Source organism: Triturus cristatus, chromosome 1_1, assembly GCF_964204655.1.
Source record: "Triturus cristatus chromosome 1_1, aTriCri1.1, whole genome shotgun sequence".
NCBI classification, from domain to species: domain Eukaryota; kingdom Metazoa; phylum Chordata; class Amphibia; order Caudata; family Salamandridae; genus Triturus; species Triturus cristatus.
The window spans coordinates 961953054-961980744 of record NC_140579.1 but is presented as its reverse complement, the minus strand read 5'-3'; the positions used below and the strand labels follow the sequence as shown (position 1 = coordinate 961980744).

At 51.2% G+C, this 27691-nt stretch overlaps 1 protein-coding gene across 1 annotated transcript; it reads left to right on the top strand.

Annotated features, from left to right (window-relative positions):
- Positions 1-19594: 19594 nt before the first annotated feature.
- On the top strand, positions 19595-23799 carry LOC146871389 (zinc finger BED domain-containing protein 5-like). The gene is made up of 2 exons (XM_085646916.1): positions 19595-20464; positions 23737-23799. Exons 1-2 carry the CDS (start codon positions 19595-19597, stop codon positions 23797-23799), a joined length of 933 nt encoding a protein of 310 aa, XP_085503042.1.
- The last annotated feature ends 3892 nt before the right edge of the window (positions 23800-27691 follow it).

Below are 27691 nucleotides of genomic sequence, written 5' to 3'. Positions count from 1 at the left end.
ACGAAGTACCTATGAATTTCACACTGTCTAACCGGCTGAAAAAGAAGGACATCCTTCCCCTGCCCCCTGCCAATAGAGCCCCCCCTTCCTGGGCATGCCCCCAATTCCTGTGGATAATGCGCAAAATGTATGTGTGCTTTTCTATAGGGTTCTTTTTTTATCCTTTAAATAAATATGGACTGTGAAAGGTTGGCCTGGTATATGCTGTCCACTAATTAAAGTGGGCACCATGTACCAGTCTAAACAACCCTTATTGATGATAGGTTTAAAGACAACCTTTATTGAAAGCTATCCTAGTGTTAGCTATGGAGAGCAGCCTTCAGGCTAAGTCTTGAAGGAGTGTAAAGCAGCTTGGTTTACCAGATTATAAGCTCCTCAATGACCAGATGAAAGGAGAACCACACAAGGTTTATATATAAAATATATTTATTTATTACTAAACACTCTCTACTAACCTCTTTATGATATTAGAGAACAAGTTAGACAATATTAAAGCACTAGAACGACAGTAAATAGCACAATACACAGTGGGCCCCAGGGGGAGACCAAACCATATATTAAGAAAGTGGTATAACAACCCGACTTGACTAGACACGACACAGTGCCTAGAGCACGTAGAATCGCTGGCACCCCAAGGAAACACCCAAGGTAGTGACACAGGGGACCAACGGGGTACGCGTGCAGTGTGAGAACACAGCCGCGAGCTCCGTACAATTCTATGGGAAAGTCGCAGTTGTTATTTTAAAGCTTAAGGACACTTAGGAGAGGACTTGGAGCAAACCCTTTCAAACTTAGAAGGTTCTAAGGCCAGCACCCATGTGAGCACTGGAGTACTTGTGTTACCTAATCCAGGGAAGCAGGTTGCATAGGTGTCAAATAGTGTCAGGAATCTTCGTCATTTTCAATGGCGTGATGCTGCAAAGTGCTGCTGACGTGAAGAGAAAAAGTGTCTGGTGTGATCCAAGCCTGGATCTGAGCTGAGAAGTACCTGAAAGCAGAGGGGAAAGAGTCTGTGTGACTTGCAAGTGACCAGGGGCACGATGGGCGAATGCCCACCTATGTCGGGTGCTTCAGGTGAGATGAGGTAAAGCTTGACTCTGCAGCCACGGGACCAGGAGATGTCGACGACGGAAAAGTCCACAGGCAAGCTGTCCCACAAAAGATGTCGAGTGCTGGGGGGTCGGTGTCTGGATTGAAGACCAACAAGCCTTGGCAACTGCAACCCACACGGTCAGAGAAAAGATGCTTCGGTGTGGACCAGCAAGGTCCTGTGGACTCCCCAAGCAATGGAGAGTCAGGGCACATCTGGAGCAACCAGGAAAGCCCACTGAAAGTTAAAGTACCCTTCTCAGGGACCCACAGGTTGACGGACCAGGGATCGCGAAGGGACCTTGAAAGGAATCACTAAATACCAGGCCACGGAACACTCGTGGAGTGTAGGCCAGTAATCTTCAGTGGAATCACTGCTCGGGGTCTGGACTACAAGTAGCCCAAAGCACAGCCTCAGGGATTGCCAAAAAGCATATGCTGCTGCAAATGTGCAGGGTGTCCAGGGGTTCGGGTTGCACGGTCCCCACGAGGGCTGCGGGTCTCAGGTTTGCTGAGAGCACTAGTCGGCCTCGGGAAAGCTTAGGAACCTACCTCCTGTGTTGCAAAATCTTTGGAGTCCATCAGGAGCTGCGTAGATGCAAACCGGTAAGATGCATCTTTGGTGCCTGTCTTGCAGGGGAGTAACTCCCTTACTCCAAGGGAGATTCTTCGGTCATCCAACGTAGTGTAGATAGTTGAAGTACTTGGTTTCTGTAGCAGAGTTTCCTCCAGGTAAATCTAAAGTCCTGTATCCAGGGGTTCCTACTTTATACCCAAGGAAGGGGTGGGTCAAACTCTGGGGACCCACCTATGGGAGGGTCAGGACAGAGGGGTGGCTACACCCATGTCCTTTGTCCAGTTTCGCGCCAGAGCAGGGGCTGATAGCCCCTGCAACCGGTTTGAGCTGGACTATGCATAGGGACACCAAATATGCCCCCAGTGCAAAGTACTCTCAGAGTGCACCCACCCAGCCCCAATACACTAAAGCCTGTCTGGGAGGTGGTCATACCTCCCTGTGACAGGAATCCTATTGTCCCGCCACTGTCCCCTGCCAGAGTTTTGTCCAGCAGCAGGAGAGCAGACTCGTGACTATGGCTGGCAGCATCCATTTTGTGATGCCAGGGTCTGTAAAGCTGGTACCAGGTGTACCGGTGCCGTCATATTTCTCCCTCTAGTAGGGTGGAATCATACCTCCCACACCAGTTACTGGTGTGGAGGTATGATTTCAAGGTGTTTGACACCAAACACGACATGTTTCCATGCAGCCATTTTAAAGTTAGCATTTACCTGCGAGGTTATAATGCACTTAAGAGTATATGGTTGGCTGCATCACAAACAACCCCGGAATAGAGGTTCCGAAAGCTGCAGAGGGGCTCTGCTCATGCATGGGCACCCTCTCACATAAAACCCAGCACCCTGCCTTCAAGATTGATAAGGCCTGCCATAGGGGCGACTGGTGAACCTATATCTAAGTAAGGGGTGCATACACCACCTTACACAGGCTGCTGTAGCAGACCTGTTGTGTCATTTTGAATGGTCTCCCAGGGGTGGCATAATACATGCTGCAGCCCCTGAGAGGCCTTTGGGGTACCTTTGCCCTGGGTATATAGTATTCCATATACTAGGGACTTATAAAAGTACCCCAGAATCCAAACTGAAGTGTACCTAAAGTACATGCAATCAATTTAGAGAAAAAAAAGCTAGGCTGGGGTCCTGGATAGCAGGATCCCAGCCAGACTAAGTCGAAAACAGTGAAACATCAGCAAAAAGTGGGGGTAACTTAAGAAGCAGATCCTACTCTCCTACATGGACCATCAACCTCTCCTAGGGGGCGTTTTTCTGATGCTCCGCTGCTCTCAGATGATCACTCTAATCCCTATTGTGCCCAAGTCACGTCTGGTCAATCACAGCAGCCTATTCACGCATCTCCCAACCACTCATTCCTAAAAAAATTTAAAACTATGCAGCGCTCTTTTTGAATTGAAATGGCGCACAATCACATTGGCCCTGACATCCCTCCTCCATTAGCACTCAGTAAAAGGAGGAGCAACTTTGCAGACACGGAGCTCCAAGGCTGCTCACCAAATTAGGCTGTAAAACTGCCTCTTACCACCAAGCAGAGGCCCTCGGTCTGCTGACGGGTGTGTGTCTGCCGCAGGCCAAACCTTACCGACCCAGGAGGTACGGCTGCTGGTCTCTGCATGCCCAGGGCTCCAGGATTCCTTACAACTACCAACTGATATTGAAAACTTTCAAATTCAGGAGATCCTTAAGGAAGAATCTCTTTAACTAAGCATTCACTGCAATCCTCTCCAGAGTATCCTAAAATCCCATCAGATCGGATGCCTTCTAGGCTCTGAGGACTCTTGCTCTTTGAAGGCTTCTTCATTATGTTCAAGACATACCTTGTGCATGTGGTCTTCAGGCACAGTCAGCACTGCTAGATGGAGCTCTCTGCTTCTGGATTACAGCAATGCAATGTTTTGTGGCGCTCTACACACCCTACGGGTGCCCATACCCTATAGTGCCCTAAAACCACAGCAGGGCCGTCAGTAGAACTTTACAAAACCTAATAAACCTAAAATTAAATCATGTTTGTGATTAATATGCAGGATACAATTGGTAAAAACTGACAGGTGTATGAACCATAATGCTAGCAAAGACCCCCGCCCTCGCCACCCAGGGGGGCTCAGATCTCTCTGTCTGTCTCACACTGACATTAGTCCTGTGGACACAGTCTCCGTTCTTGAAACGCTAGCATGAATCATCTCCAGACTCTGAGAGTGACTGCTTAGATCACCATCGCCTGGCTTAAAACCCTGCCGGACGCTCTCCAGGTAATGTGACTGAGTATCTGGGGGGAAATCTTGGATGCTCCTGCCTGGCTGTTTGATCCCCGTCGCAGACACCATCTCCCTCTTGAGAAGGACTGTCTGAGTGAGGAGTGAGATCTCTCAGAGTGTTCCCGCCTTGCTGATGCCTGTCACAGACCAAAATCTGCCTACCAGAGAAACCTCTTTGGACCCCGTCGTCTGGAGCTTCTCTAAAACCATCTCTATGAAAACCCTCTCCATCTCATCAGACCCTGCCGTCTGGCGGTTCTCTAAGACAATCTCTATGAACACCATCTCCCTCTCATCAGACCCCACTGTGTGGAGCTTCTCTGAGACCATCTCTATGAACACCATCTCCCTCTCATCAGACCCCACTGTCTGGAGCTTCTCTGAGACCATCTCTATGAACACAATCTCCCTCTCATCAGACCCTGCCTGGACACACGATAAGAGTGAGGCTTCCATCTATCCTGGCTGACTGAAGCCTCTTTGAACCCGAGATTTGCCCCATAGAAGCCGCCTCCGTCTCTTTGGGTCCTGGGAGCACCGGTTGAGGTGACGAAAGTGATGGGGAGGACCTCTTGGCGCTTTGCAGTTCAGCTCTCGGATGGTCTCCGAGGGTGTCTCCATCCCATTCTTGATTTGTAAGGAGCCGGGATTGATTTTTATCTGTCTCGATCTATGGCCCATCATGAACCCTCCAGTTGAAACCCGGGCCGGGGGGAGACGAAGCCGGACCCATTAGGGGCCCGGGCCAAACGCCGCCCGGAGGCGGGAAGCCCCTCCCCCCTTAAAAGTAAATAGCCTGCTAGAAAGGGGGCGACCAGGATTGGTCGCCCCAAGGCAAGAATGAACCCCTCCGAATCCGGGGGCCGAGCGGACAAGGCGAGGGGGGGGAAATAAGGAGCAACAGGCCCAGTTGGGCACATACCCTCCCTCATCGCAGGATAGAAAGGTTCGGGCCGCAGCGGAAGAAGAAGAACTGACGATCAATCAATCATGGGTTTGTTAAGCGTGACTACTCACCCGTAAGGGTCTCAAGGCGCTGGGGGGAGGGGGAGGGTGCAGCTTCCAGCTCATCAATGTCTGTCGAAGAGCCAGGTTTTGAGGTTTCTCGTGAAGATGGGGAGAGATGTTGTCTGCCTGAGGTGGAGCGGTAGGGCGTTCCATGCTCTGGCTGCGAGGAAGGAGAAGGAACAACCTCCTGATCTGGTGTTTCTGGCGCAAGGAACTGCGGCGTAGGAGAGCTGGGCTGATCGTAGGGTTCTTTGGGGTGTGTGTAAGTTGATTCGGCTGATGAGGTATGCTGGTCCTGTGTTATGGAGGGCTTTGTGTTTGTGGGTGAGAATTTTGAAGGTAATTCTAGCCTCGATGGGGAGCCAGTGGAGTGTGCGCAGGTGTTGGGAGATGTGGCAGTGTCGTGATAGGTTGAGCACCAGTCTTGCGGCGATGTTCTGGATGTTTTGTAGCTACTGGGTGAGGTTTTTGTTTATTCCAGCATAGAGTGTTTTGCCGTAGTCGAGTCTGCTGGTGACGAGGGCGTGGGTGATGGTTTTTCTGTGCTCGAGGGGGATCCATTTGAATGTCTTCCGTAGGAGGCGGAGGATGTGGAAGCAGAAGTGTTAAACCTGGCACCTTGGCGTGAGTCTCCCTTCCACTTTATGTCGCTGTGCCTCATGTGATTTAATGGTGTTGGCCGTTCAGAGCACTGTGCCACTGCCAACCAGTGACACAGTGCAAGTGCTCCCTATGTAAAATGTATATGTTGGTTGGATTCCATGATTGGCTTATTTGGTTTACTATCAGACCCCAGTAAAGTGCACCAGGAGTGCCCAGGGCTTGTAAATACAAATGCCGCTGGTGGGCTTGCAGCACTGGTTGTGCCACCCACAGACGCGGCCTGGTAAAAATATGCCTACGGTCTGCCATTGCAGAACCTGCGTGTAGTCTGGTACTGACATGCTGACTGGACAAGTGCACACACTTCCCAGTCCCTAAACCTTCCCTTAACTTCATATTAGTCACCCCTATGGTAGGCCCAAGGGCAGGGTGCATTGTAGCATAAGGTAGGACAAGCCCTGATGTGTGTGGCATGTCCTAATAGTGAATTACAGCCATTTTTATTTTTCACTATTGTAAGGCTACCCTGTTCTCATAGGCCAGAATGGGCTGTTAAGATTGTTACATCCTATGATCCTAGCAGGCCCAGAGAACATGGTAGAAAATCGAGTTTAGTATGCCTGAACTCAGAATAATAAGGTACATCTTTTAGCAAGGTTTATTTTAATATTCTGCGTTTGCAAATGCCACGTTTTAGAAAGTAGCCTGGTGGTGAATAGAAAGACTGACATATAGATGGGTGGGAGGAGTACATCTGGACTCTGAATAGGGTTGTGCTCTGCCACCACAATGCTGGCTCCGCCCCCTGTGGAGCGTCTGATGGCTCTGCCCTGCATCCTGAAAGAAGAAGCCTGCATCGCATCAGCAAAGTGCTCCAGAACTGGACTGAACTAGGCAAGGGCCCCCCTGGCCTGGGAGAACAAAGGATTTGTGGTATAAATGTAGGAGCCCTGCTCCTAAGAAACTAGATCCTGTCCTGCCAAGAAAAAACCTCTGTCCGACCTGAAGGAACTGGAAAAGCTGCATGGAGGAGTACTGTCCCTGACCTGGGGGATTGGCCTGCAGTGGTTGCCTTGCTGCTGAAGCCAAGGAAGAAAAGACCCAAGAAACTTTTATTTGACTTGTGCTGAAAGATCTCCAAGGGCTTGTGAGTGAGCTTGCCCCCTGAACGAAGTCCCAGGACCAGTGGACTTCACCGCCGTGAGATCGCCTTGGAAAACGGACCGTTTTCCCCGCATCTTCGACTCGAACTGCTGCGTACGTCTCGCTGATCGCAGCGTACCCCCTGCAAGCTGGTATCCCGCTGTCCGGCCCGAACAAAGTGTCTGAGGCCCCTCTACGAGCCGTAGCTCGCACCACGAAGGAAGGTAACCCCGGCCTGAGTAACGCGACTTACAGGCCCCTACGAGCCGCAGCTCGCACCGTGACTGAAGGACATCGTCCTGTACCCCTTGCACCCCCCTCCGGACCGTACTGCCAGCGTGCGCGCCTCTCCCCTGCTTTTGGAAAGGCTGCGGTCCGTATGGTGGTCGCGTACGTCTCCTTGTCCGGAGCGTACTGTTCGTCTGTTGCCAGCACTTCTCAGAGTCAAGACCCGCGATCCCGGTACGACGCGTACACAGCGCCTGGAAAGAGAGAGCCGTACCTTCGCACCGTCCCCTGAAGCCGTGCACGCCTACGGTCTAACGTACCGTAGTACGCGCCGCCGCCCCAGAGGACATCGCATCGTACAGTCCGCTTGTTGCCCGTGAAGTGTCCGTGTCGACCCAAAGACTCAAGGTACTGTGCCCGTTCGCACCGTTGGGTGGACGCTTCATTTCCGAAGCACCTGCGGTGCGTATGTAAGACCCGTTCCCAAGTCTATGTTAACCGCGTACGAAGCGTTCGCTGAGGAACGAAGTGCATAGACTATTCCGAACAACGCTAAGCTCAAGAACTCTTTGTAAACAAGTATTGTGGTCATTCTAAACGTTAACTTTGGTCTTGTGCTAAGCCTGATAAGAAAATATAAAACATTATTTTTTATATATATATCCCGGTGTGGAGTCCATTTGTGGAGGGTCACTGGACTACTGTGTGTGTGTTCACAAACGCTTAACCTAAACGCTCTGGGATAGGCCTTGTCTGCTCGCGCCAAGCTACCTAGAGGGTGAGCAGGGGTTATTGTTAGAGTGTGCTCCCTTACCCTGACTGGCAGAAGGACTCTCTGCTTGTCCCAGGTACCTACCTGTGCCGACCAGAGTATCCGGATTCCAACATTGGTAGTCAGCGGTGAGGATTACGAATTTGCGTTTGTGATACATACACAGTGATTGGTGAACGCCACATAGTGAAGGCAGACCAATAGCGCAACCACTTACTTTTAATTCGCATTTTTGCTGGAAATCGCCGGTTGTTAAAGAAATCATGCCTGGTTTAGTTGTTGTGGAAAGGGCAGCATCCCTCATCTCTGAAACTGAAAACGTGGAATGGGAAGAAGAGAGATTAGAGAGCTACACCAAGGCCCAGCTGAAGGGCTTCTGCAGAAAATTCAAAGTCCCCACTATTGGATGTAAGCTCAAAGTAGATCTTTACAAGGCGCTGAGGGCCTGGATGGAGTCAAGAAAATACTCTGATGAGGTGGAGGAAATTGAGCGGGCAGAGAGCATCGCTAGCTTGGGCAGAGGCCGTCGCCAGAGGAGTTGGCCAACAGGAAGGAAACCAGAGCTCATGAGATAGAGATGGCGAAACTAAATGGACAACTGGCAATGGAAAGAAAAAGGCTAGAGATGGAAGAGAGGAGAAGCCAAATGGAGCATGAGATGAAATTGAGGGAGCTGGAGTTGAAAGCCCAGGGCTTGGAAAGCACTCCCTCTGGTGGCAGCACACCCCCAGTGCAGGTAGAGTCCAGAGTGTACATACCCAAAGATGTAGTGAAGGAATTTTTTAAAAATGATGACATAGGGCAGTGGTTCAAAGCCTACGAAGTAGCCATGTCTTCCCACCGGGTCCCTGAGAAGGATTGGGGAGCGGGGTTGTGGGGGCGGTTCTTGAGTGAAGGGCGGGACACACTGCTAGATTTGCCCTTCGATGTGTATAACTCTTACCCCCATATGAAGGATGTTTTAATGGCTAGGTATGGGTTAACTCCTGAAATGTATAGGCAGAGGTTCAGGGGTTGCACTAAGATTCCCAATAGTACGTATGTGGGGTATGTGACTTTTTTTTTTGCAGAGCACTGGATGGTTGGGTAAAGGTTAGCAAGGTTGATAATTTTCAAGGGCTTCTTGATTTAATGGCATGGGAGCACTTGTCCAGTAATTGTTTTCCTGAGCTACACCAGCACCTGATTGATAGTAGGCTGACTAACCCTAGAAAGCTTGCTGAGGAGGCGGACCACTGGGTCAGTACCAGGGTCCACAAGGGTCACGTGGGAGACTCCGCCAAGGGTGGGCAGGGTCCCCAGCAGAAGAGTGGGGGGGGACAAGGGTAAACAGAGGGAGTTCCAGAAGAATCCCCAAAGTAATCCCCAAGGGAACCAAGGGAAGGGTTCTCAGCCTCCCCCACCCCAGAAACCGACCGCGGCCCGACAGGTACCCCTGTTCAAAGAGGGCCCCCAAACTGTTACAGATGTGGTGAGCTGGGTCATTTTGCCAATGATCCCAAGTGTCGCCAGTTTGGTAAGCCAGCACCCACTGGTGCACCCCCCCCGGCAGACGGCTAGTGTAGCCCTGGGTGGAGAAATGGGTGTCCAAGGTGGGTGGGGTTCGGTAGAAATGTCCCTGGTCTTAGGAGACCGTGAAGTGGTCCCCAAAACCCAGCTGCCTGAGAACACTAAGAAATACAGGCAGTGGGTGATCATAAATGGCCATAGGGTTGAAGCTCTGAGAGATACAGGAGCCAGTGTGACAGCTGTCAAGCGCCACCTGGTGTCTCAGGAGCAGGTTGTCCCAGGAGCATTCTATCCGGTTGTTGCCGCTGACAACACGGAGAGTCACTGCCCGGTGGCTCAGGTTCCCTTGGAGTGGGGGGGGTCTCTGGTACTCTTCAGGTGGCTGTGAGGCCCGCCATGCCTGTAGACTGTCTGTTAGGGAACGATCTGGAGAGCTCACCTTGGGCTAAGGTGGAGCGGAGTGCTCACCTGGAGATGTTGGGTATGCCTGATTGGGCGTGTGTCACCACACTGTCCATGGCAGCCAGTAGGGGTGCTCAAGAGGACCTGGAGCCTGAGAGGGAGGCCCAGGAACCGGCCTTAGGGAGAAGAGGCAGGGGGCGCGGGAAACAGGCCCCCGAAGTTCCCACGGTCCAGGAGGAAGCAGACCTTGAGGGGGATGCCCTGGAACCTACAGGGGAACAGATAGCTGAACTGGGGGACCTACCTGAGCTGACCCATTGGCAGCAAGAAGGAGGACCCTCCAGGGAAGAATTCTGCAGGGAGCATAAAGAATGCCCTTCTCTCGTGGGTATGCGGCAGCAGGCTGCAGACCAGGCCAACGGTGATCAGTCTGGAACACATTTTATTTACTGGGAGAACGACCTCCTGTATTCTGAGGCTAAGGTTGCTGAGCCTGGGTCAGCCCGTGTGCTGGTGGTACCCCAGCACATCAGAGCCTTCCTACTGGGGCTGGCTTACGATGTGCCTTTGGCAGGACATTTGGGCAGGACAAGACCTTTGAAAGGCTTGTCACCCACTTCTTTTGGCCCCAAATGCGCAGGAGTTCAGACACTCACTGCAGGACCTGCCAGACTTGCCAGGCAAGTGGGAAGAGTGGGAGGAAGCAGAAGGCTCCTCTCCAACCATTCCCTGTGGTCAGTACCCCCTTTGAGCGAGTGGGGATTGACATTGTGGGGCCGCTGGACCCCAGGACAGCCATGGGCAACAGGTTTATCCTGGTCCTGGTGGACCATGCCACCCGGTACCCGGAAGCCATCCCTCTGAGGACAGTGACGTCCCCGTGGTGGGACGTGCACTGATGGGAATTTTCTCCCGAGTGGGATTCCCTCTAGAGGTGGTGTCTGACCGGGGTACCAATTTCATATCCAAATATATGAAGTCCCTTTGGCAAGAGTGTAGTGTAACCTACAAATTCACCACACCTTACCACCCCCAAGGAAACGGGTTGGTTGAGAGATTCAACCGAACCCTGAAGGGCATGATAATGGGTCTTGAGGAACCCATGAGGCGTAAGTGGGACGTCCTCTTACCATGCCTTCTCTTTTCTTACAGAGAGGTGCCCCAGAAGTCTCTAGGGTTCAGCCCCTATGAGCTTCTGTACGGCCACCCAGTGAGAGGACCCCTAAGTCTGGTCAAAGAAGGCTGGGAGCAATCTCCCAGGAAACCTCCCCAGAATGTATATAGCTACATGCTGGCCTTCAGGAACCAGACTAGGCGTTTCAGGGAACTTGCTGAGGCAAACCTGGAAGCCAGCCAGGAGGAGATGAAGTGGTGGTACGACCAGAATGCCACTCTGGTAGAGCTTCAGCCTGGACAGAAAGTATGGGTCTTGGCCCCAGTGGAGCCCTGTGCGCTCCAGGATAAGTGGACCGGTCCCTTTGAGGTTGTGGAGCGCAAGAGTTCAGTTACCTATTTGGTGGACTTGCGGTCTCCAAGGAACCCCTTAAGGGTCCTTCATGTCAACCGCCTCAAGCCCCACTTGGAGAGGTCCCAAGTGGGCATGCTCTTGGCAACAGATGCTGGGATGGAAGAGGAGACCGAGCCTCTTCCTGACCTGTCAGCCCAGGAGCAAGATGGGTCAGTGGATGGTGTCATCCTCTCTTCCGCCCTGACCCCTGAGCAACAGAATGATTGTCGCCAGCTGCTGGGACAATTTTCTGATCTGTTTTCCCTGGTTCCCGGTGTCACTGATTGGTGTGTCCGTGATGTGGACACTGGGGATAGTACACCTGTGAGGCACAAGGCCTACATGGTGACTGACCGGGTGAGGGCATGCATCTAGGAGGAGGTCTCCAAGATGTTTGCACTCGGGGTAATTGAGTCCTCCAGCACTCCTTGGGCCAGCCCAGTGGTCTTGGTCCCAAAGGCTGCAGCGCCGGGAGCCACACCCGAACTCCGGTTCTGTGTGGACTACAGAGGACTCAATTCAGTCACCAGGACTGACGCACACCCCATCCCCAGAGCTGATGAGCTCATAGATCGGCTAGGGGCTGCCCATTACCTCAGCACGTTTGATTTAACGTCTGGGTACTGGCAGATCGCCTTGACCGATGGGGCCAAAGAGAGGTCAGCATTTTCCACCCCTGATGGGCACTACCAGTTCCGGGTTATGCCCTTTGAGATGAAGAATGCCCCTGCCACCTTCCAGAGGTTGGTCAACCAGGTGTTGGTTGGACTGGATTCGTTCAGTGCAGCCTACCTGGATGACATCGCAGTGTTCAGCTCCACTTGGGAAGAACACCTGCGCCACCTCTGGGAAGTGTTGATGGCACTGCAGAGGGCAGGCCTCACGATCAAGGCGAGTAAGTGCCAGATCGGGCAGGGTTCCGTGGTGTACTTGGGGCACCAGGTTGGGAGCGGCCAGGTGGCGCCCCTTCAACCCAAGATAGAAACCATCCAGAATTGGGAGTCGCCAAAACCCAGACAGAGGTGAGAGCCTTCCTAGGTCTCACCGGGTACTACAGGAGATTTGTCAAGGGGTATGGCAACATTGTTGCCCCCTTGACAGCGCTGACTTCTAGGAAGCAGCCCAGGAAAGTGATTTGGACTGACACCTGTCAGAAAGCTTTTGAGGCCCTGAAAGCTGCTATGTGCACGGCGCCCGTGCTCTTGGCTCCCAACTTCTCCAAAGAGTTTATCGTTCAGACAGACGCTTCAGAGCATGGTGTGGGGGCTGTTCTTTCACAGATTAATGAAGAGGGCCTAGATATACCTGTAGCCTTCCTTAGCAGGAGGTTACTTCCACGGGAACAGAGATGGAGTGCTATTGAGCGTGAGGCATTTGCTGTTGTCTGGGCACTGAAGAAGCTAAGACCCTACCTGTTTGGGTCTCACTTCCGGGTTCAGACAGACCACAGGCCCCTCAGATGGTTGATGCATATGAAGGGTGAGAATCCAAAGCTGTTGAGGTGGTCCATTTCCCTACAGGGTATGGAATTCACAGTGGAACATCACCCTGGTACAGATCACGCCAATGCTGACGGTCTGTCCAGATTTTTCCGCCTTAGTGATGAGGAACTCCTTGGGGTAGGGTAGTTCTCCCCACTTTTCAGCTGGAGGGGACACGTGTTAGACCTGGCACCTTGGCGTGAGTCTCCCTTCCACTTTTTGTCGCTGTGCCTCATGTGTTTTAATGGTGTTGGCCGCTCAGAGCACTGTGCCACTGCCAACCAGTGCCACAGTGGAAGCGCTCCCTATGTAAAATGTATATGTTGGTTGGATTCCATGATTGGCTTATTTGGTTTACTATCAGACCTCAGTAAAGTGCACCAGGAGTGCCCAGGGCTTGTAAATACAAATGCCGCTGTTGGGCTTGCAGCACTGGTTGTGCCACCCACAGACACGGCCTGGTAAAAATATGCATAAGGTCTACCATTGCAGAACCTGCATGTAGTCTGGTACTGACATGCTGACTGGACAAGTGCACACACTTGCCAGTCCCTAAACCTTCCCTTAACTTCATATTAGTCACCCCTATGGTAGGCCCAAGGGCAGGGTGCATTGTAGCATAAGGTAGGACAAGCCCTGTTGTGTGTGGCATGTCCTAATAGTGAATTACAGCCATTTTCGTTTTTCACTATTGTAAGGCTACCCTGTTCTCATAGGCCAGAATGGGCTGTTAAGATTGTTACATCCTATGATCCTAGCAGGCCCAGGGATCATGGTAGAAAATCGAGTTTAGTATGCCTGAACTCAGAATAATAAGGTACATCTTTTAGCAAGGTTTATTTTAATATTCTGCGTTTGCAAATGCCACTTTTAGAAAGTTGGCATTTGCTTGCCTCACCATTTCAGCCCGCCTCTGCGTGATGTGTATCTGCTGTATGGCTTGTGTGAGTGACAGGGCTGGGGAAACCCAGATGGGCAGGGCTAGGTAGCCTGGTGGTGAATAGACAGCTTGACATATAGATGGGTGGGAGGAGTACACCTGGACTCTGAATAGGGTTGTGCTCTGCCACCACAATGCTGGCTCCGCCCCCTGTGGAGCGTCTGATGGCTCTGCCCTGCACCCTGAAAGAAGAAGCCTGCATCGCATCAACAAAGTGCTCCAGAACTGGACTGAACTAGGCAAGGGCCCCCCGGCCTGGGAAAACAAAGGATTTGTGGTATAAATGTAGGAGCCCTGCTCCTAAGAAACTAGATCCTGTCCTGCCTAGATGAAACCTCTGTCCGACCTGAAGGAACTGGAAAAGCTGCATGGAGGAGTACTGTCCCTGACCTGGGGGATTGGCCTGCAGTGGTTGCCTTGCTGCTGAAGAAGAGGAAGAAAAGACTCAAGAAACTTTTATTTGACTTGTGCTGAAAGATCTCCAAGGGCTTGTGAGTGTGCTTGCCCCCTGAACGAAGTCCCAGGACCAGTGGACTTCACCGCCGTGAGATCGCCTTGGAAAACGGACCGTTTTCCCCGCATCTTCGACTCGAACTGCTGCGTACGTCTCGCTGATCGCAGCGTACCCCCTGCAAGCTGGCATCCCGCTGTCCGGCCCGAACAAAGTGTCTGAGGCCCCTCTACAAGCCGTAGCTCGCACCATGAAGGAAGGTAACCCCGGCCTGAGTAACGTGACTTACAGGCCCCTACGAGCCGCAGCTCGCACCGTGACTGAAGGACATCGTCCCGTACCCCTTGCACCCCCCTCCGGACCGTACTGCCAGCGTGCGCGCCTCTCCCCTGCTTTGGGAAAGGCTGCAGTGCGTATGGGGGTCGCGTACGTCTCCTTGTCGGGAGCGTACTGTTCGTCTGTTGCCAGCACTTCTCAGAGTCAAGACCCGTGATCCCGGTACGACGCATACACAGCGCCTGGAAGGAGAGAGCCGTACCTTCGCACCGTCCCCTGAAGCCGCGCACGCCCAAGGTCTAACGTACCATAGTACGCGCCGCCCCCCCAGACGACATCGCACCGTACAGTCCGCTTGTTGCCCGTGAAGTGTCCGTGTCGACCCAAAGACTCAAGGTACTGTGCCTGTTCGCACCGTAGGGTGGACGCTTAATTTCCGAAGCGCCTGCGGTGCGTATGTAAGACCCGTTCCCAAGTCTATGTTAACCGCATACGAAGTGTACGCCGAGGAACGAAGCGCATAGACGATTCCGTACAACGTTAAGCTCAAGAACTCTTTGTAAACAAGTATTGTGGTCATTCTAAACGTTAACTTTGGTCTTGTGCTAAGCCTGATAAGAAAATATAAAACATTATTTTTTATATATATATATCCCGGTGTGGAGTCCATTTGTGGAGGGTCACTGGACTACTGTGTGTGTGTTCACAAACGCTTAACCTAAACGCTCTGGGAGAGGCCTTGTCTGCTCGCGCCAAGCTACCTAGAGGGGAGCAGGGGTTATTGTTAGAGTGTGCCCCCTTACCCTGACTGGAAGAAGGACTCTCTGCTTGTCCCAGGTACCTACCTGTGCCGACCAGAGAATCCGGATTCTTATAAGGAGGATGTGACAGTGTTGATCTGGCGGTCCATTTTGAGCTCGGAGTCTAGGATGATTCCAAGGTTGTGTGCATGGTCCGTGGGGGCGGGAGGGCTCCCGGGGCGGGGGGCCACCAGATGTCGTTCCAGGCATTGAGGTGTGGGCCCATGATGAGTACTTCTGTTTTGTCGGTGTTGAGTTGTAGGCAGCTGCTGCGCATCCACTTGGTGACAGCTTCCATGCCTTCTTGGAAGTTGTGTTTGGCTGCGTTGGCTTTGTTGGAGAGGGAGAAGATGAGTTGGGTATCATCTGCATATGAAACAATGTTGAGTACGTAGTTTGTGACGATGGGGGTGAAAGGAGCCATGTAGACGTTGAAGAGTGTAGGGCTGCGGGAGGACCCCTGGGGGACTTGCAGGTGGTTGGTGTGGTGTCCGAGAGGAAAGGTGGGCATCTGACTTGCTGCGTTCTGCCGGAGAGCAAGCAGTAGATCCAGTCTAGTGCCTTGTCCCGGATACCTTCATCTTGGAGTCTGCGTATTAGGGTGCGGTGGGATACCGTGTTGAAGGCCGCTGAGAGGTCGAGGAGGATGAGGGCTACCATTTCTCCTTTGCCCAGTAGGGAGCGGATCTCGTCTGTTGCGGGGAGGAGGGCGGTTTCTGTGCTGTGGTTTTTTCTGAATCCGGATTGTGATGGGTCGAGGATGTTGTGCTCTTCGATGAAGGTGGCGAGTTTGCTGTTGACAGCATTCTCGATGACTTTCGCAGGGCACTGGAGCAGGGAGATGGGTCTGTAGTTTTCGAGTTCGGTGGGGTCCACCGAGGGCTATTTCAGGAGGGGGTTGATCTCGGCATGTTTCCAGTCGTCGGGGAAGGAGGTGTTCGCGAGGGAGAGGTTGATGGTGTGGCGAAGCATGGGTGCAATGATGTCGGCGGTTCTGATGAAGATGTAAGGGGCAGGGGTTCATGGGTGCCCCGGAGTGGATTGACTTCATCGTCTTCAGTGTTGAGGGCTGTCCAGCTGTCAATTGTTGGTTTTTGGGTGACAGGGGTGTCTGGTGGGGGTTCTGTGTGTTGGGTGTCTTCGTCAAAGTTGTCGTAGATGTTATTGATTTTGTGGTGGAAGAAGGTGCTGAGTTTGTTGCAGAGGTCTTGTGAGGGGGGAATGTCAGTCGACTCACTGGTGGGTTGGGCGAACTCCTTGATGATGTTGAAGAGTTCTTTGCTGTGCGCCTGGACTCTTGGAGTTCGGGGGTGAACCATCTGGCCTTCTTGGTGTGTGCATTGTTGTTCTTCTTGAGGGGGGCTATGGTGTTGACGCTGTCGATGATCCATCTGTGTAGAGTTCGGGTGGCGCTGTTAGGAGTGTTGTCTTCTGCGGTTGTTGGGGTGGAGTTGCTGAGTAAGGAGGTGAGCTGGTCATCTGTGATTGTGGTCCAGTTTCTTTGTGGTATCCGGTGCTGGTGTCTGTAGATGGTAGATGTTTTGAAGGTGAAGTGGATGCATCGATGGTCTGTCCACAGGATTTGGGTGGTGTGACTGAAAGTGATGGAGTTTCCTGTTGTGAAGAGGGAGTCGAGTGTGTGTCCTGCTGAGTGTGTGGGTACGGTCACAATCTGGTGAAGTCCAATGTTGTGGAGGTTGTCCAGGAGGGATGGGGTGTTTGGGTCTCGTTGGTTGTCGAGGTGAAAGTTTAGGTCTCCCAGCAGGGTGTAGTTGGTGGATGCAATGGCATGCGGGGATATGATGTCCATGATGGAGTCGGTGAAAGGTCCTCGGGGTCCAGGGGGTCGGTAGATGAGGGTTCCCCTGAGGGTGGTGGTGGTCAGTATCTTGAAGTGCAGGTGTTCCATCAGGTCGGTAGTTTAGTCGGGGAGTGTGCTCAGGCAGAGGGTAGCTTTGTGGATGATGGTGATTCCTCCTCCCGGGCGGGTGGGGCTGTCCTTCCTGGAGATCTTGTATCCTTGGGGGGTGGCGATATCTGGTCCCGAGGTGGCGTTGGTCCGGGTTTCAGTGAAGAATGCTACGTCCGGGGTGGTGCCGTCGAGGACGTCCCAGATTTCGGTTGCGTGTTTGTGCAGAGACCAGAGTTTGAGGAGCATGCATTGCAGGGTCTTTGGCTCGGGTGTGTCCTTCCAGGCTGGTTGTGCTGAATCTGCGTTTCTGGCGATGTTGAAGGTGTGTCGGCAGTGTTGACAGCTGAAGGGTCCGTGGGTGTCGGCCGGTGATGTTGGCTTGCAGTTGTTGTTGCGGCCTGGGTTGAGAGTGTAGAGTGTTGCTGTGTCATGGCGTTGGTGATGTGGAGATCCAGGGTTCCTGGCGCTGGTCGCAGTCGGGTCTCAGACGGGCGCAGACGTGCTTGCCTTTGGCGCGCCAGCGATGCGCCGCTGTTCGGCTGGCGTTATATAGGGGAGATGGGAGGGAGGTGCAACTGGGAGGCGGAATCTGGAAACAGGAGAGAGGAGGGGCCGCGGGGGCAGCAGCCACGGGTGGGGGAGAGGGAAACGAGCAGAACGGCACAAATGGAAAAGAATAAGTGCACAGTGAGATCGAGCAGCAAACGGGCGCAGCACAAGGCACAAAACATAACACAAAGCAAGGCAGAGGCAAAACAAACAATGTGGGCAAAAAGCAAACAGAAGTACAGTAGGCGCAGCATAAGGCACAAAACAACACAAAGAGCGAGGCAAATGCAAAAACCAACAATTTGGGCAAAAAGCGAACAGAAGTACCCCTACCTGCCCGGGCAGAGGCACAGCATGCCACAGACCGGACCTACGGGGGGGAGAGAGCAGGTCCCTGGCTGAGGTCAAAGGTCCTGCTCACGCTCACCACGCAGCGGCCGGCATTATATAGGGGAGGTGGGAGGAAGGTGCAGCTGGGAGGCGGGATTGGGAAACGGCAGAGGGGAGGGGCCGTGGGGGCAGCGGGAGCGGAAATGGAATAGAATAAGGGCACAGTGAGATCGAGCAGCAAACAAGTGCAGCACAAGGCACAAAACAAAACAATGCAAGGCAGAGGCAAAACAAACAATGTGGGCAAAAAGCAAACAGAAGTACAGTAGGCGCAGCACAAGGCACAAGGCACAAAACAAACACACAGAGCGAGGCAACGGGGAAAACAAACAATGTGGCCAAAAAGTGAACAGAAGTATAGCAGGAGGCCACCTAGGCTCGAACCCCTACCTGCCTGGGCAGAGGCACAGCACGGCGCAGACCGGAGCTATGAGGGGAGAGAGCAGGTCCCTGGCCAAGGTCAGAAGCATGGCAAGACTCCGGACCCGACTACGAACCGGACTGCGGAAGCCGATCCGGATTCCAGGTCCTAACACAAACCTGGACTGGAGGTTTGCCGTCGCCTCACTGGTTGCACAGCCGCTGGCTGACTCGATAGAAGTAAACCTTTAAAGGAGAAGGAGCAATTTGGGCGGTGAGAGCGTCTGATTCGAGCCGGCTTCCACGCCGCCAACCCTGACCAGCCATTCGGGGCGGAGTGAAAGGTGGCCCCAGGATCACCAACTGCTTTCTTTGTGTGGAGCAGCGCTTGCGGCGGCGGGGGATGTGGCCCCAGGATCACAAGCTGCCTTCTTTGTGTGGAGCGGAGCAGTGCCTGTGGCGGCGTGGGAGGCGGCCCCAGGACCACCAGCTTCTTTCTTTGTCCCCCAGCCCCGAGCTGTAATTTCGCAACCCGGCTAGGGGCAAAACAGCTGGAGTAGGTGGGAGCAATTGGGAACGGCCGGTCACTCGAGACAAGATTCAGAGAGGTGCCTGCAGCGGGGGCAGCAGCTGCCGCTGTACCGAGTGAACCAGCCGGGACCAACCAGTAGACCAGTGTTTTTCAACCACTGTTCCGCGGCACACTAGTGAGCCGCGAGATGTTGCCTGGTGTGCCGTGGGAAAAATTTAAAAATTAGAAAGATTTAAAAAAAAAAAAGTCACATTTTCGCCCACTAGGGCGGCGGGCACCGGACTGTGTCCTGGGTATGGGGGGGTGGGGTTTTTGACCCCACCCTCGGCCAGCAGGGGCGCCGATTGGCGCTCCTCAGGGGGACACCCTCCACTTTTCTGATGTCCGGGCTGTGATTGGTCCAGACTCCAGCCTGGACCTATCACAGTAGGACATCATCTTCCGACTTCCTTCCCGCCCGAGCACAGTGTGCGCAGCAGCGGAGAGAAGAAGACGTCGCGACTCGAGTCACCAGGAGGACCGGAGCAGGAGGAGACGGACGGAGACCAGGACTCGGCGGGAGTCGGCACTGCAGAGAGACCGCATCCGGATCCAGACCAGGCCGCAGGTGCAGCGTGAGGTGAGGAGGTCATCTGGAACCAGTCGGTTACGGTCGGGTCTCGGAAGAGAGACGAGTGAGTCCAGCCCTGTGCAGCAGCAGCCCGGTAAGTGAGTCCTCCTGTCAGTTCTCCTCCTCCTCATGCCTATTCTGGAGGAGACAAGCGCAGTAAGTACTGAGTGACAGTGAGATACTGAAGTGATGGACACGTTTTTGAAAAGGAAAGAACTGGACTCTGAACAAAATTTGGAGCCAGATGAGAGCCCAAGTATGAGTGGGGATCAAAAGAAAGCAAAGATGGTTAGCTCAAGCAAATTCTCTGGCACAAGGCAATATAGCAAAAGCTATATTTCATTTGGATTTACTTTCACCGGAGATGCAAACAAACCAACTCCACTGTGCGTGGTGTGTGGTGAAAAGCTAGCTAACAGTGCTATGGTCCCACGCAAACTTAAACTCCATCTCCAAACGAAACACCCTTCGCTTCAAAACAAGAATGCGGACTTTTTTGTTCGCCTGCGTGAAAACACGGAGAAACAGGCAACTTTCATGAGAAAAACCACAAAGGTAAATGAAAGAGCTCTTAAAGCTAGCTATCAAGTTGCTGAACTTATAGCCAAGTCAAAAAAGTCGCACACTGTGGCAGAGACATTAATACTTCCCACCTGCAAAGCTATTGTAGAGGAGATGCTCAGACCTGAAGCAGCTAAAGAAATAGCCAAAGTCCCTGTCTCAGACAACACAATTTCCAGACGTATTAATGACATGTCTGCAGACATCGAAAGTGTGGTTTTGGAAAAGATCCGTATCAGTGAGAAATTTGCATTGCAACTTGACGAGTCTACTGATATCAGTGGACATGCTCAACTCTTGGCCAATGTGCGTTTTGTTGATGGTGATGCAATTAGAGAAAACTTCTTTTTTTGCAAGGCATTGCCAGAAAAAACAACAGGAGAAGAAATTTTTCTGGTCACATCAGAATACCTTGAACAAGGAGGACTTAAGTGGGAAAACTGCACAAGTGTCTGCACCGATGGAGCTGCAGCCATGGTCGGACGCACCAAAGGCTTTGTAAGCAGAGTGAAGGAAAGAAATCCAGATGTGATAATCCAGATGTGATTGTTACGCATTGTTTTTTACACCGTGAGGCCCTCGTAGCCAAGACTTTACCAGCAGACCTAGTTCATGTGTTGGATGATGTTGTGCGCATGGTAAACTTTGTAAAGTCACGACCCCTGAAAAGTCGCATATTTGCAGCTTTGTGTGAGGAGATGGGAGCGAAGCATAAAACCTTGCTGTTTCATACGGAGGTCCGGTGGTTGTCACGTGGCAAGGTCTTGGTTCGTGTGTATGAGCTGCGGGAGGAACTTAAAGTGTTTCTGACAAATGAGAGGTCAGATTACGCAAAGCTGCTTGCAAGTGATGAGTGGTGTGCAAGGCTGGCATACCTGGCAGATATATTTCATCATCTGAATGAACTGAACACACGAATGCAAGGCCGAAATGAAAACCTGCTTACAAGTACAGATAAAATAAATGGATTCCGTTCAAAGGTGCAACTCTGGCATCAACACGTGGAAAGTGGCAATCTTGAAATGTTCACACTCAACAAGCAATGGCAAGGTGTTCACACTGCTGCACTGTGTGAGATAATAGTTAAACATTTAAAAACTCTCGAGGAGAAGTTGTCATTGTATTTCTCTTCAGTCTCCTCTGAATGCCTTGACTGGGTTAGGGACCCTTATAGCTCAGCATCAGTTGGTGGAAAGGACATGACTTTACAGGAGCAGGAGGAACTAACTGAACTGAGACAAAATCGTGGTTTCAAGCTAAGATTTGCTGATCTACCTTTGGACAGTTTTTGGTTGGATACTGCCAAGGAGTTCCCCCTTCTGGCAAACAAATCTATTTTGACATTGCTCCCATTTTCCACTACATATCTGTGTGAGATGAGCTTTTCAAGCATGATTGCTATAAAAACTAAATACAGAGAGAGACTGAGAGCTGTTGACGAAGAGCTACGTGTGTGTCTTTCTTCGATTCCAGCCAGAATATCAGCTTTGTGTTCAGCCAAACAGGCCCAGGTTGCGCACTGATCAATAAAGTATTTTATAATTTTTCATATTTCTGTTTACTTACTATTTCATAATAAAGTAATTATAAAATACTTTCTTTGTGTTTATTTGATTCCTATTCAAGAGAATTACTTTATATATAGTCAATATAGGCACAGAGTTAAATTTTTTAACATTTTCTAATGGTGGTGTGCCTCGTGATTTTTTTGATGAAACAAGTGTGCCTTTGCCCAAAAAAGGTTGAAAAACACTGCAGTAGACAGTGCCATGTTGGCGAGCTTTCAATTTTGAACTTGCTTGGTCGCAGAAAGCTGGCTGCGGGTTTTCGACATGTGGCTCACTCCTATGGCATGTGAATATTTCTTCAAAGCAGCCTGCTTTCCGCAAAATAATTTGGCATACTCCCTGCGCACCCCCATCTTGTCCACGAGAAGCAAGGGGCGCAGGAACAAAGAAAACCCAGCGAGGGCGGATCTAAAAAAGGGTGCGAACGGCGCTTGGGGGCAGCCCTACATCGTCTGGTGTGCCGGATCTGTGCCACAAGGGCCCGAACCCCTGAAAGAAGCCCAGAGGTGGGCCCCAAGTAAACAACACAGCCAGCAGCAGGTGCAGGCAAGCCCCCTGAGGCCCCGGAGACACTTGTGAACATTCTTTTCTTTATGCTGGGTCAGGTGGGAAGACAGTGAAAGGCACCAACTGGGGCCGGCTGGGAAATATCGAAGGGCAGCAGAAAGGCACCAGTGCATGAGGAGTTTGCCTGGGATGGCGAGCAAGCGGGTGCAAGCTGGGAGGAAGACACGGCTACCAGCATGCTTCAGGGAGGACCGGGACAAGCCAGAGGACAACGTGAGGAACACGAAGAGACGCAGAGGGGATACAGGACCCGATCTAGACAACGATTTACAGGCAATGTTGGAGAGTGCCAGGTCACTGGTAGCTCTGAAGGTAGCAGCATGGATGGACTAGCAGATCCAAGAAGGGGCCCATGGGAAGAAGCCACGACGAGCAGCACCGACAGGACCGCCCCCCACGAAAGCCGGGGGCTGGAGCATGCAGCCAAGACGGCGGTTGCCGTAGCCAGCAGGAGGGGCACAAGAACCACCCGGGACAAGGGTGGTGAGCAAAAGCAGAAGAAGCAAACACAGGCCAGGTGCAGGAGGGCTGCACTCCAGAGCTGGTGTCCAGCTCAGGAACCGAAGGGAGCAGCGAAGATGAGGAGTCTGTGGCCAGCACAGCGGCACCTCAGGAGACATACGAACGGCGATCCGACATGATCAACAAGAGGAGGGGTACGCATTGCACGCACAGCGGCAAGATAGGGCGAGCGAGGGTGTGGCGGGATGGCCCAACAGAGGGGGGACTAGGGCAGAACTTTAACATGGGCACGCAAAGGGGGGCAAGCGATATGGCAATGCAGGGGCCATGGTCCATGCTACCCCGGTGGCAAGCAGGGTTAAGCCGGGGGCGTCAGGAATTCCAAGGGGAAGCATGGGGACCAGGGGCTGCTCACCCAGCGACGTGGATGCCTTGGTGGCAATGGACAGGGGCAGGAGCCCCCTTTCACTGAAGCCTCCAGTTGGGCATGGAGGGGCAAGGAGATAGCCAGAAGCCAGATCGAAGGGCCGACCGGGGAGGCAGCAAGGAATGGATCAAAGGCAAGGAAAAGGGGGATGCCAGCCAGGCCCTGCAGAATGAAGAGGCAGGGCCCGGGGCGACCACTAAGGAGGGGACAGTGGCCACTGGGTTAGGGACACAAGCAGGGCTGGGGAGGGTCTTGACCAGAGCGGGAAGCCAGCCAGCGAATATCTGCGCGCTTCCCCAAGTGACCCCCCCCACGACCACAAAACTGTTGGGGCTGGCCAACCTCTTCCCACTGGCAACGTCCCTTTGAGGGTCACGCATAGCACATGAATTCAACAACTGTCAGTCGGCCACCTGTGCGTGAGCCTGGTGGTGTATCTGGCCTCACCTCCTGTGCTGGCCTCACACAGTCCATCCTTATGTGGACTTGGACATGATGGCCCGCACTGCCATCACTCCTGATGACTGACGCCCAGATCACTGGGTGGCGTGGGGCGATCTTATACATCAATGACAGTCCCAACAAAGTAATGGCTGAAGTGGGCTGACCCATCAATGTGTGAAGTCCAATTGACTGATCTGGAAATGTAATGACACTTCGAACAGTGGCTAAAGGGCCGACCTCAAAACCCTCTTTCTATGTGTTTTAATATTATGTGTTTTTTTGTATTGTTTTCTTTCTCACAGGTTTGGAGCCAAGACCTCAACAAGCATTGGCAAAGCCAACAAGTCTCGGCCATCGGAGATTAAAGTATTTTTGTTGTGATGGTTGTACATTAGATGGAAGAAAGAATGCTATGTATTGTAAATGCAGCTTGCAGGAGACGCTAAGGGCTAGATGTACAAACAATAATAATAATAGCGATAATCAAATAGCGATTTTTTTTTGATAATTGTTATTTGGCAATCACTATTACTACTGTGCGAATGATTTATTTAAGCCCTATTCCCTAAATAATGATTCATAGTTGGTTGCAATTTGACCTACTTCTTGAATATTAACGATATTAGATCTCAGCGCTGCGTTCAATAAGGTCTCACACCAGATCTTGCCACAACGGTTGGCGGAGGCTGGAATCGAGGGATCAGCCCTGGGATGGTTCTTTTCTTGCTGAGAGAACCTTCCAGGTGGTGACCCCCCTTTCGCATCCCAGATACATACCGTGAAACAAGGGGTCCCACAGGGCTCAGCTTTGAGCCCTACGCTATTCAATCTGTATGTCAAACCGTTGGCAGCTGTGGTCAGAAGCAGAGGACTAACGGCTGATGATACTCAGTGGGTAGTAGCACTCTCCGACGACTCCATGCAAGATGCCCTCAAGTTCCGTAGCGATCTTGCAGCTATTGGTGACTGGATGTCAGCTAACTGTCTCCAGCTTAACGCCAGCAAATCTAAGGTTTTGCTGGTAGGGAAAGATTCTGAGCTGTGGAGCGAGTCCTGGTGGCCGTGGTCCCTGGGAAGTGCACCCGCCCCCAAACAGGTGGTTAAATATCTGGGTGTATGGGTAGACTTCGTCCCTCAGTTTCCAGGTCCAAACCAAAAAAGTTGTGGGGACCTGCTTTGGACTCCTGCTTGGGCTCAAACCTTTGCTAGGTTTCTTCGATCCTCCTACTTGTCAAGTCATCATCCAGGCCACTATCATGTCTAGGTTAGACTTTTACCTGTAGAGGGTTCAAATGGAGGCTGCTAGAACTCTCATTGGCCTTCCTAGGACTTGTCCCATGACTAACGCCATCCGCCGACTCCATTGGTTGCCGGTAGCTAGGCGCGTCGAGTTCAAGTCCCTCTGCAGTGCCTTCAAAATTATAAATCTCTCCTCCCCTAGCATTCTGGCAACTTGCTCTTACCTTATATACCTACTCGCCAACTTCGACCTATGGGCCAGCATCTGGTGGTTGTCCCTCGGGTGAGGAAGGGGCATGCAGGAGGATGTTCCTTCTGCACTTTGGCAGCTAAGCTTTGGAACACTCTCCCGGTCCACATCCGCACTGTGGACAACTACCTGGCTTTTCGTAAGGCCAGTAAAACTCACCTTTTCCCTCTGACTTAGGATCTGCCCTCTTTCAGCATCCTCCCAATTTCTCTGCCGGTCAGCGCTGGGATACCCCTTTGCTGGGGCAGCTATGCGCTATATAAATCCCCGTAACATAACATAGGTCGCAATTTGTGACCCACTACGATTCACTGCCATCACAGGAATGGTGGCCTGCTGGGGTCTGCTTTTAAAAACACTTGCTTAAAGGAAAACGGAATGCATTTACAAAAGAAATGAAGTTTGAAGTTTAATTTTTTAAGAGTGGGCAGTGGTCCCTTGGACTATTGCCTGCTCTCAAAAATATATTTTCAACCATTCTCAAAGGAGGAGGTGTCACTCGGGACCCTTCTCATTTGTGACTGAGTTACCACCAACTTTCAATCGGTGGTAAATTGCAAATGGTTTGCAACCGTATTTCTGTTGTGAAACATTTGTATATACTATTTCAATTCAGTACAAGGAAGGGATGTCCTCAACACGCCACTTCCAAATGCCGAATTGCAAAACTCAAATTGCAATTCATTAACAAGTTACTGAATTGCAAATTGGGCTTTGTACATCACAAAAGCATTTTTGTGGTCGCAAACGCGCCGATTTTCAGAAATGCTTCGTACATTTAGCCCAAAGTTCTCTGCATGGGAGCAGAAGGTATAGATAGCTCAACTTAGTTCTAACATCACGTTCATTTTTTTACTGCTACCCCTACCACCTCAATTGCACCACAACCCTAAACTGCTGGTCGGTGGTCTTTGCTAGTAGCTCGACCAGTTCCCTGACTAATCTCCATATACAAAGTCACATAGAGATTTGTGATTTTGAAAGCCCTACTCTATCATTCATACAGTGGTAAAAAACACAAGTTGTTTTGGAGTGTTTTACTTAAAATGAAAAGGGTATATTTGATAGAAAATTATGTAATTTGAGAGTGTAGTATGCTGCTGTTTGAGAAAAATTAATGAAAATCCAAAACATATTTACATTTAAAGCTGCCCTTTGAATGATAATTCATGTGTGTTTGGGAGATTTATAGCTGTTAGTATCTCTTTTGTGCCAGTAGGCACTTGTGGCTGTGGCTATTTCATTACACATGTAGAGACTTTTTATATTGATAACGTCCTATGCTTTGGAGTGGTTGGTATTGTATCATAATTAGGGGTGGGCGGAATTTGCTTAGTCGCGCTATGCAAAGCTCCGCGAAGCGGTAAAACATCTCCGCGAGCACGTAAAAGTTCCGCGAACATGCGGAATTGCTTGTTCCGCCCGTTCGTGATGCTTTTTTCTTGTTCGCGAACACTGCATGCTTGGGGAGAAATATCTGGCTAACAAGCCAAATTACGTGAACGGAACGGAATTTACTGCCCAGGCCTAATCATAACATATCCAGGTATTCAGAATATTGACAACCAGAGAATTGTGAAATAAATTATATATAGGTATGTATAGTTTAGTTTGCGATATACACCTGAGTGGTTGCGACTATGATCCTGCGAGGTGTGGTCACTGTTGTAGTTGTATTTGATGTAGTCACTACTGTAACAATGATCAAAGTCATTAGTAGCTCAGGACTATTTTCATTGATCAGAAGTAGCTCTCACTAAAGAAAAGGTCGTAGACCCCTGGTCTAGAGGAAAAGGAATATGAAGCGGTGTGTGGCTCCCTCCCAAAAATGGCATCCATGGGAATTGAGGATGATGGCATATGAGTGAGCTATTTATCAGAAGCAACTAGACTGTTTATCTGCCTATTCATATCATGACAGCAGTGTTCTTCTTTATACTGAGCTGCTGATTTGCCCATAAGTGCAAATAGCATTTTGAAAAGGAGAACACTGCATTGAAGCTACTCCTGGTGTAAATTATAAGGATGGGACCCATGAAGATCCTATACTTATTTGGAGGTCCTCTGCTCGTTTGTGTCTTGTCATTGGGCAGAGAAGTAATGCACACACTGTAAGAAACTGAGGGCCTCATTTACAAAAAAATTACGCAGTGCTGCTGCACCAAGCGGTGTCATTTTAAAAGCACAGGGATGCATCATATTAACAATAATACAATGCATTCTTGTGCTTTCCCCTGAGTTAGTGCATAATTGGCTGTCATGTACCAGCACATGCAACTTTGCATTATGTTGCAAGGGTGTCTGCGTTGTGGGGATGATTGCTTCTGTGCAGGAAGGTACACCTTCCTGCACAAAAAGAATAATTGATGGCTTTTTCCTCTTTCTATGCATGCGGCACAATGCAGCATGCATTGAAAGAGGAAAAAACAAGGAGAATTTAAAGTATGTCTCCTCGTTGCACCACTCGATTATGACACTTTCCCAAATTTATAAAACTTTGTAAATATGGGAATGTGTCAGTTTCCATGGATGTTGCATTGGAACACCGACAGCAACACCCATGGAACGTCCCTTTCATGCAGAGTAGTGCATAAATAGAGCCAATATGTACAAAGCTATGAAAAGTCATGCAGGATGACTTTACGTGGCCTTGTAAATATGGGCAGGTACACTGCTCCACTGATGCGTCGAAACAATGACGCACCGGCTGCACATTGGCCTTGTAAATGAGGCCCTGAATTATTAATTGGGGTTGATGGTAATCCACA

Bases quoted from the DNA above. Each gene is read 5' to 3' on its own strand.
- LOC146871389 (XM_085646916.1), top strand. From the start codon at position 19,595: ATGGACACGTTTTTGAAAAGGAAAGAACTGGACTCTGAACAAAATTTG. The intron at 20,465-23,736 runs GTAAGCAGAGTG...TCTTTCTCACAG, and splicing joins TCGGACGCACCAAAGGCTTT to GTTTGGAGCCAAGACCTCAA.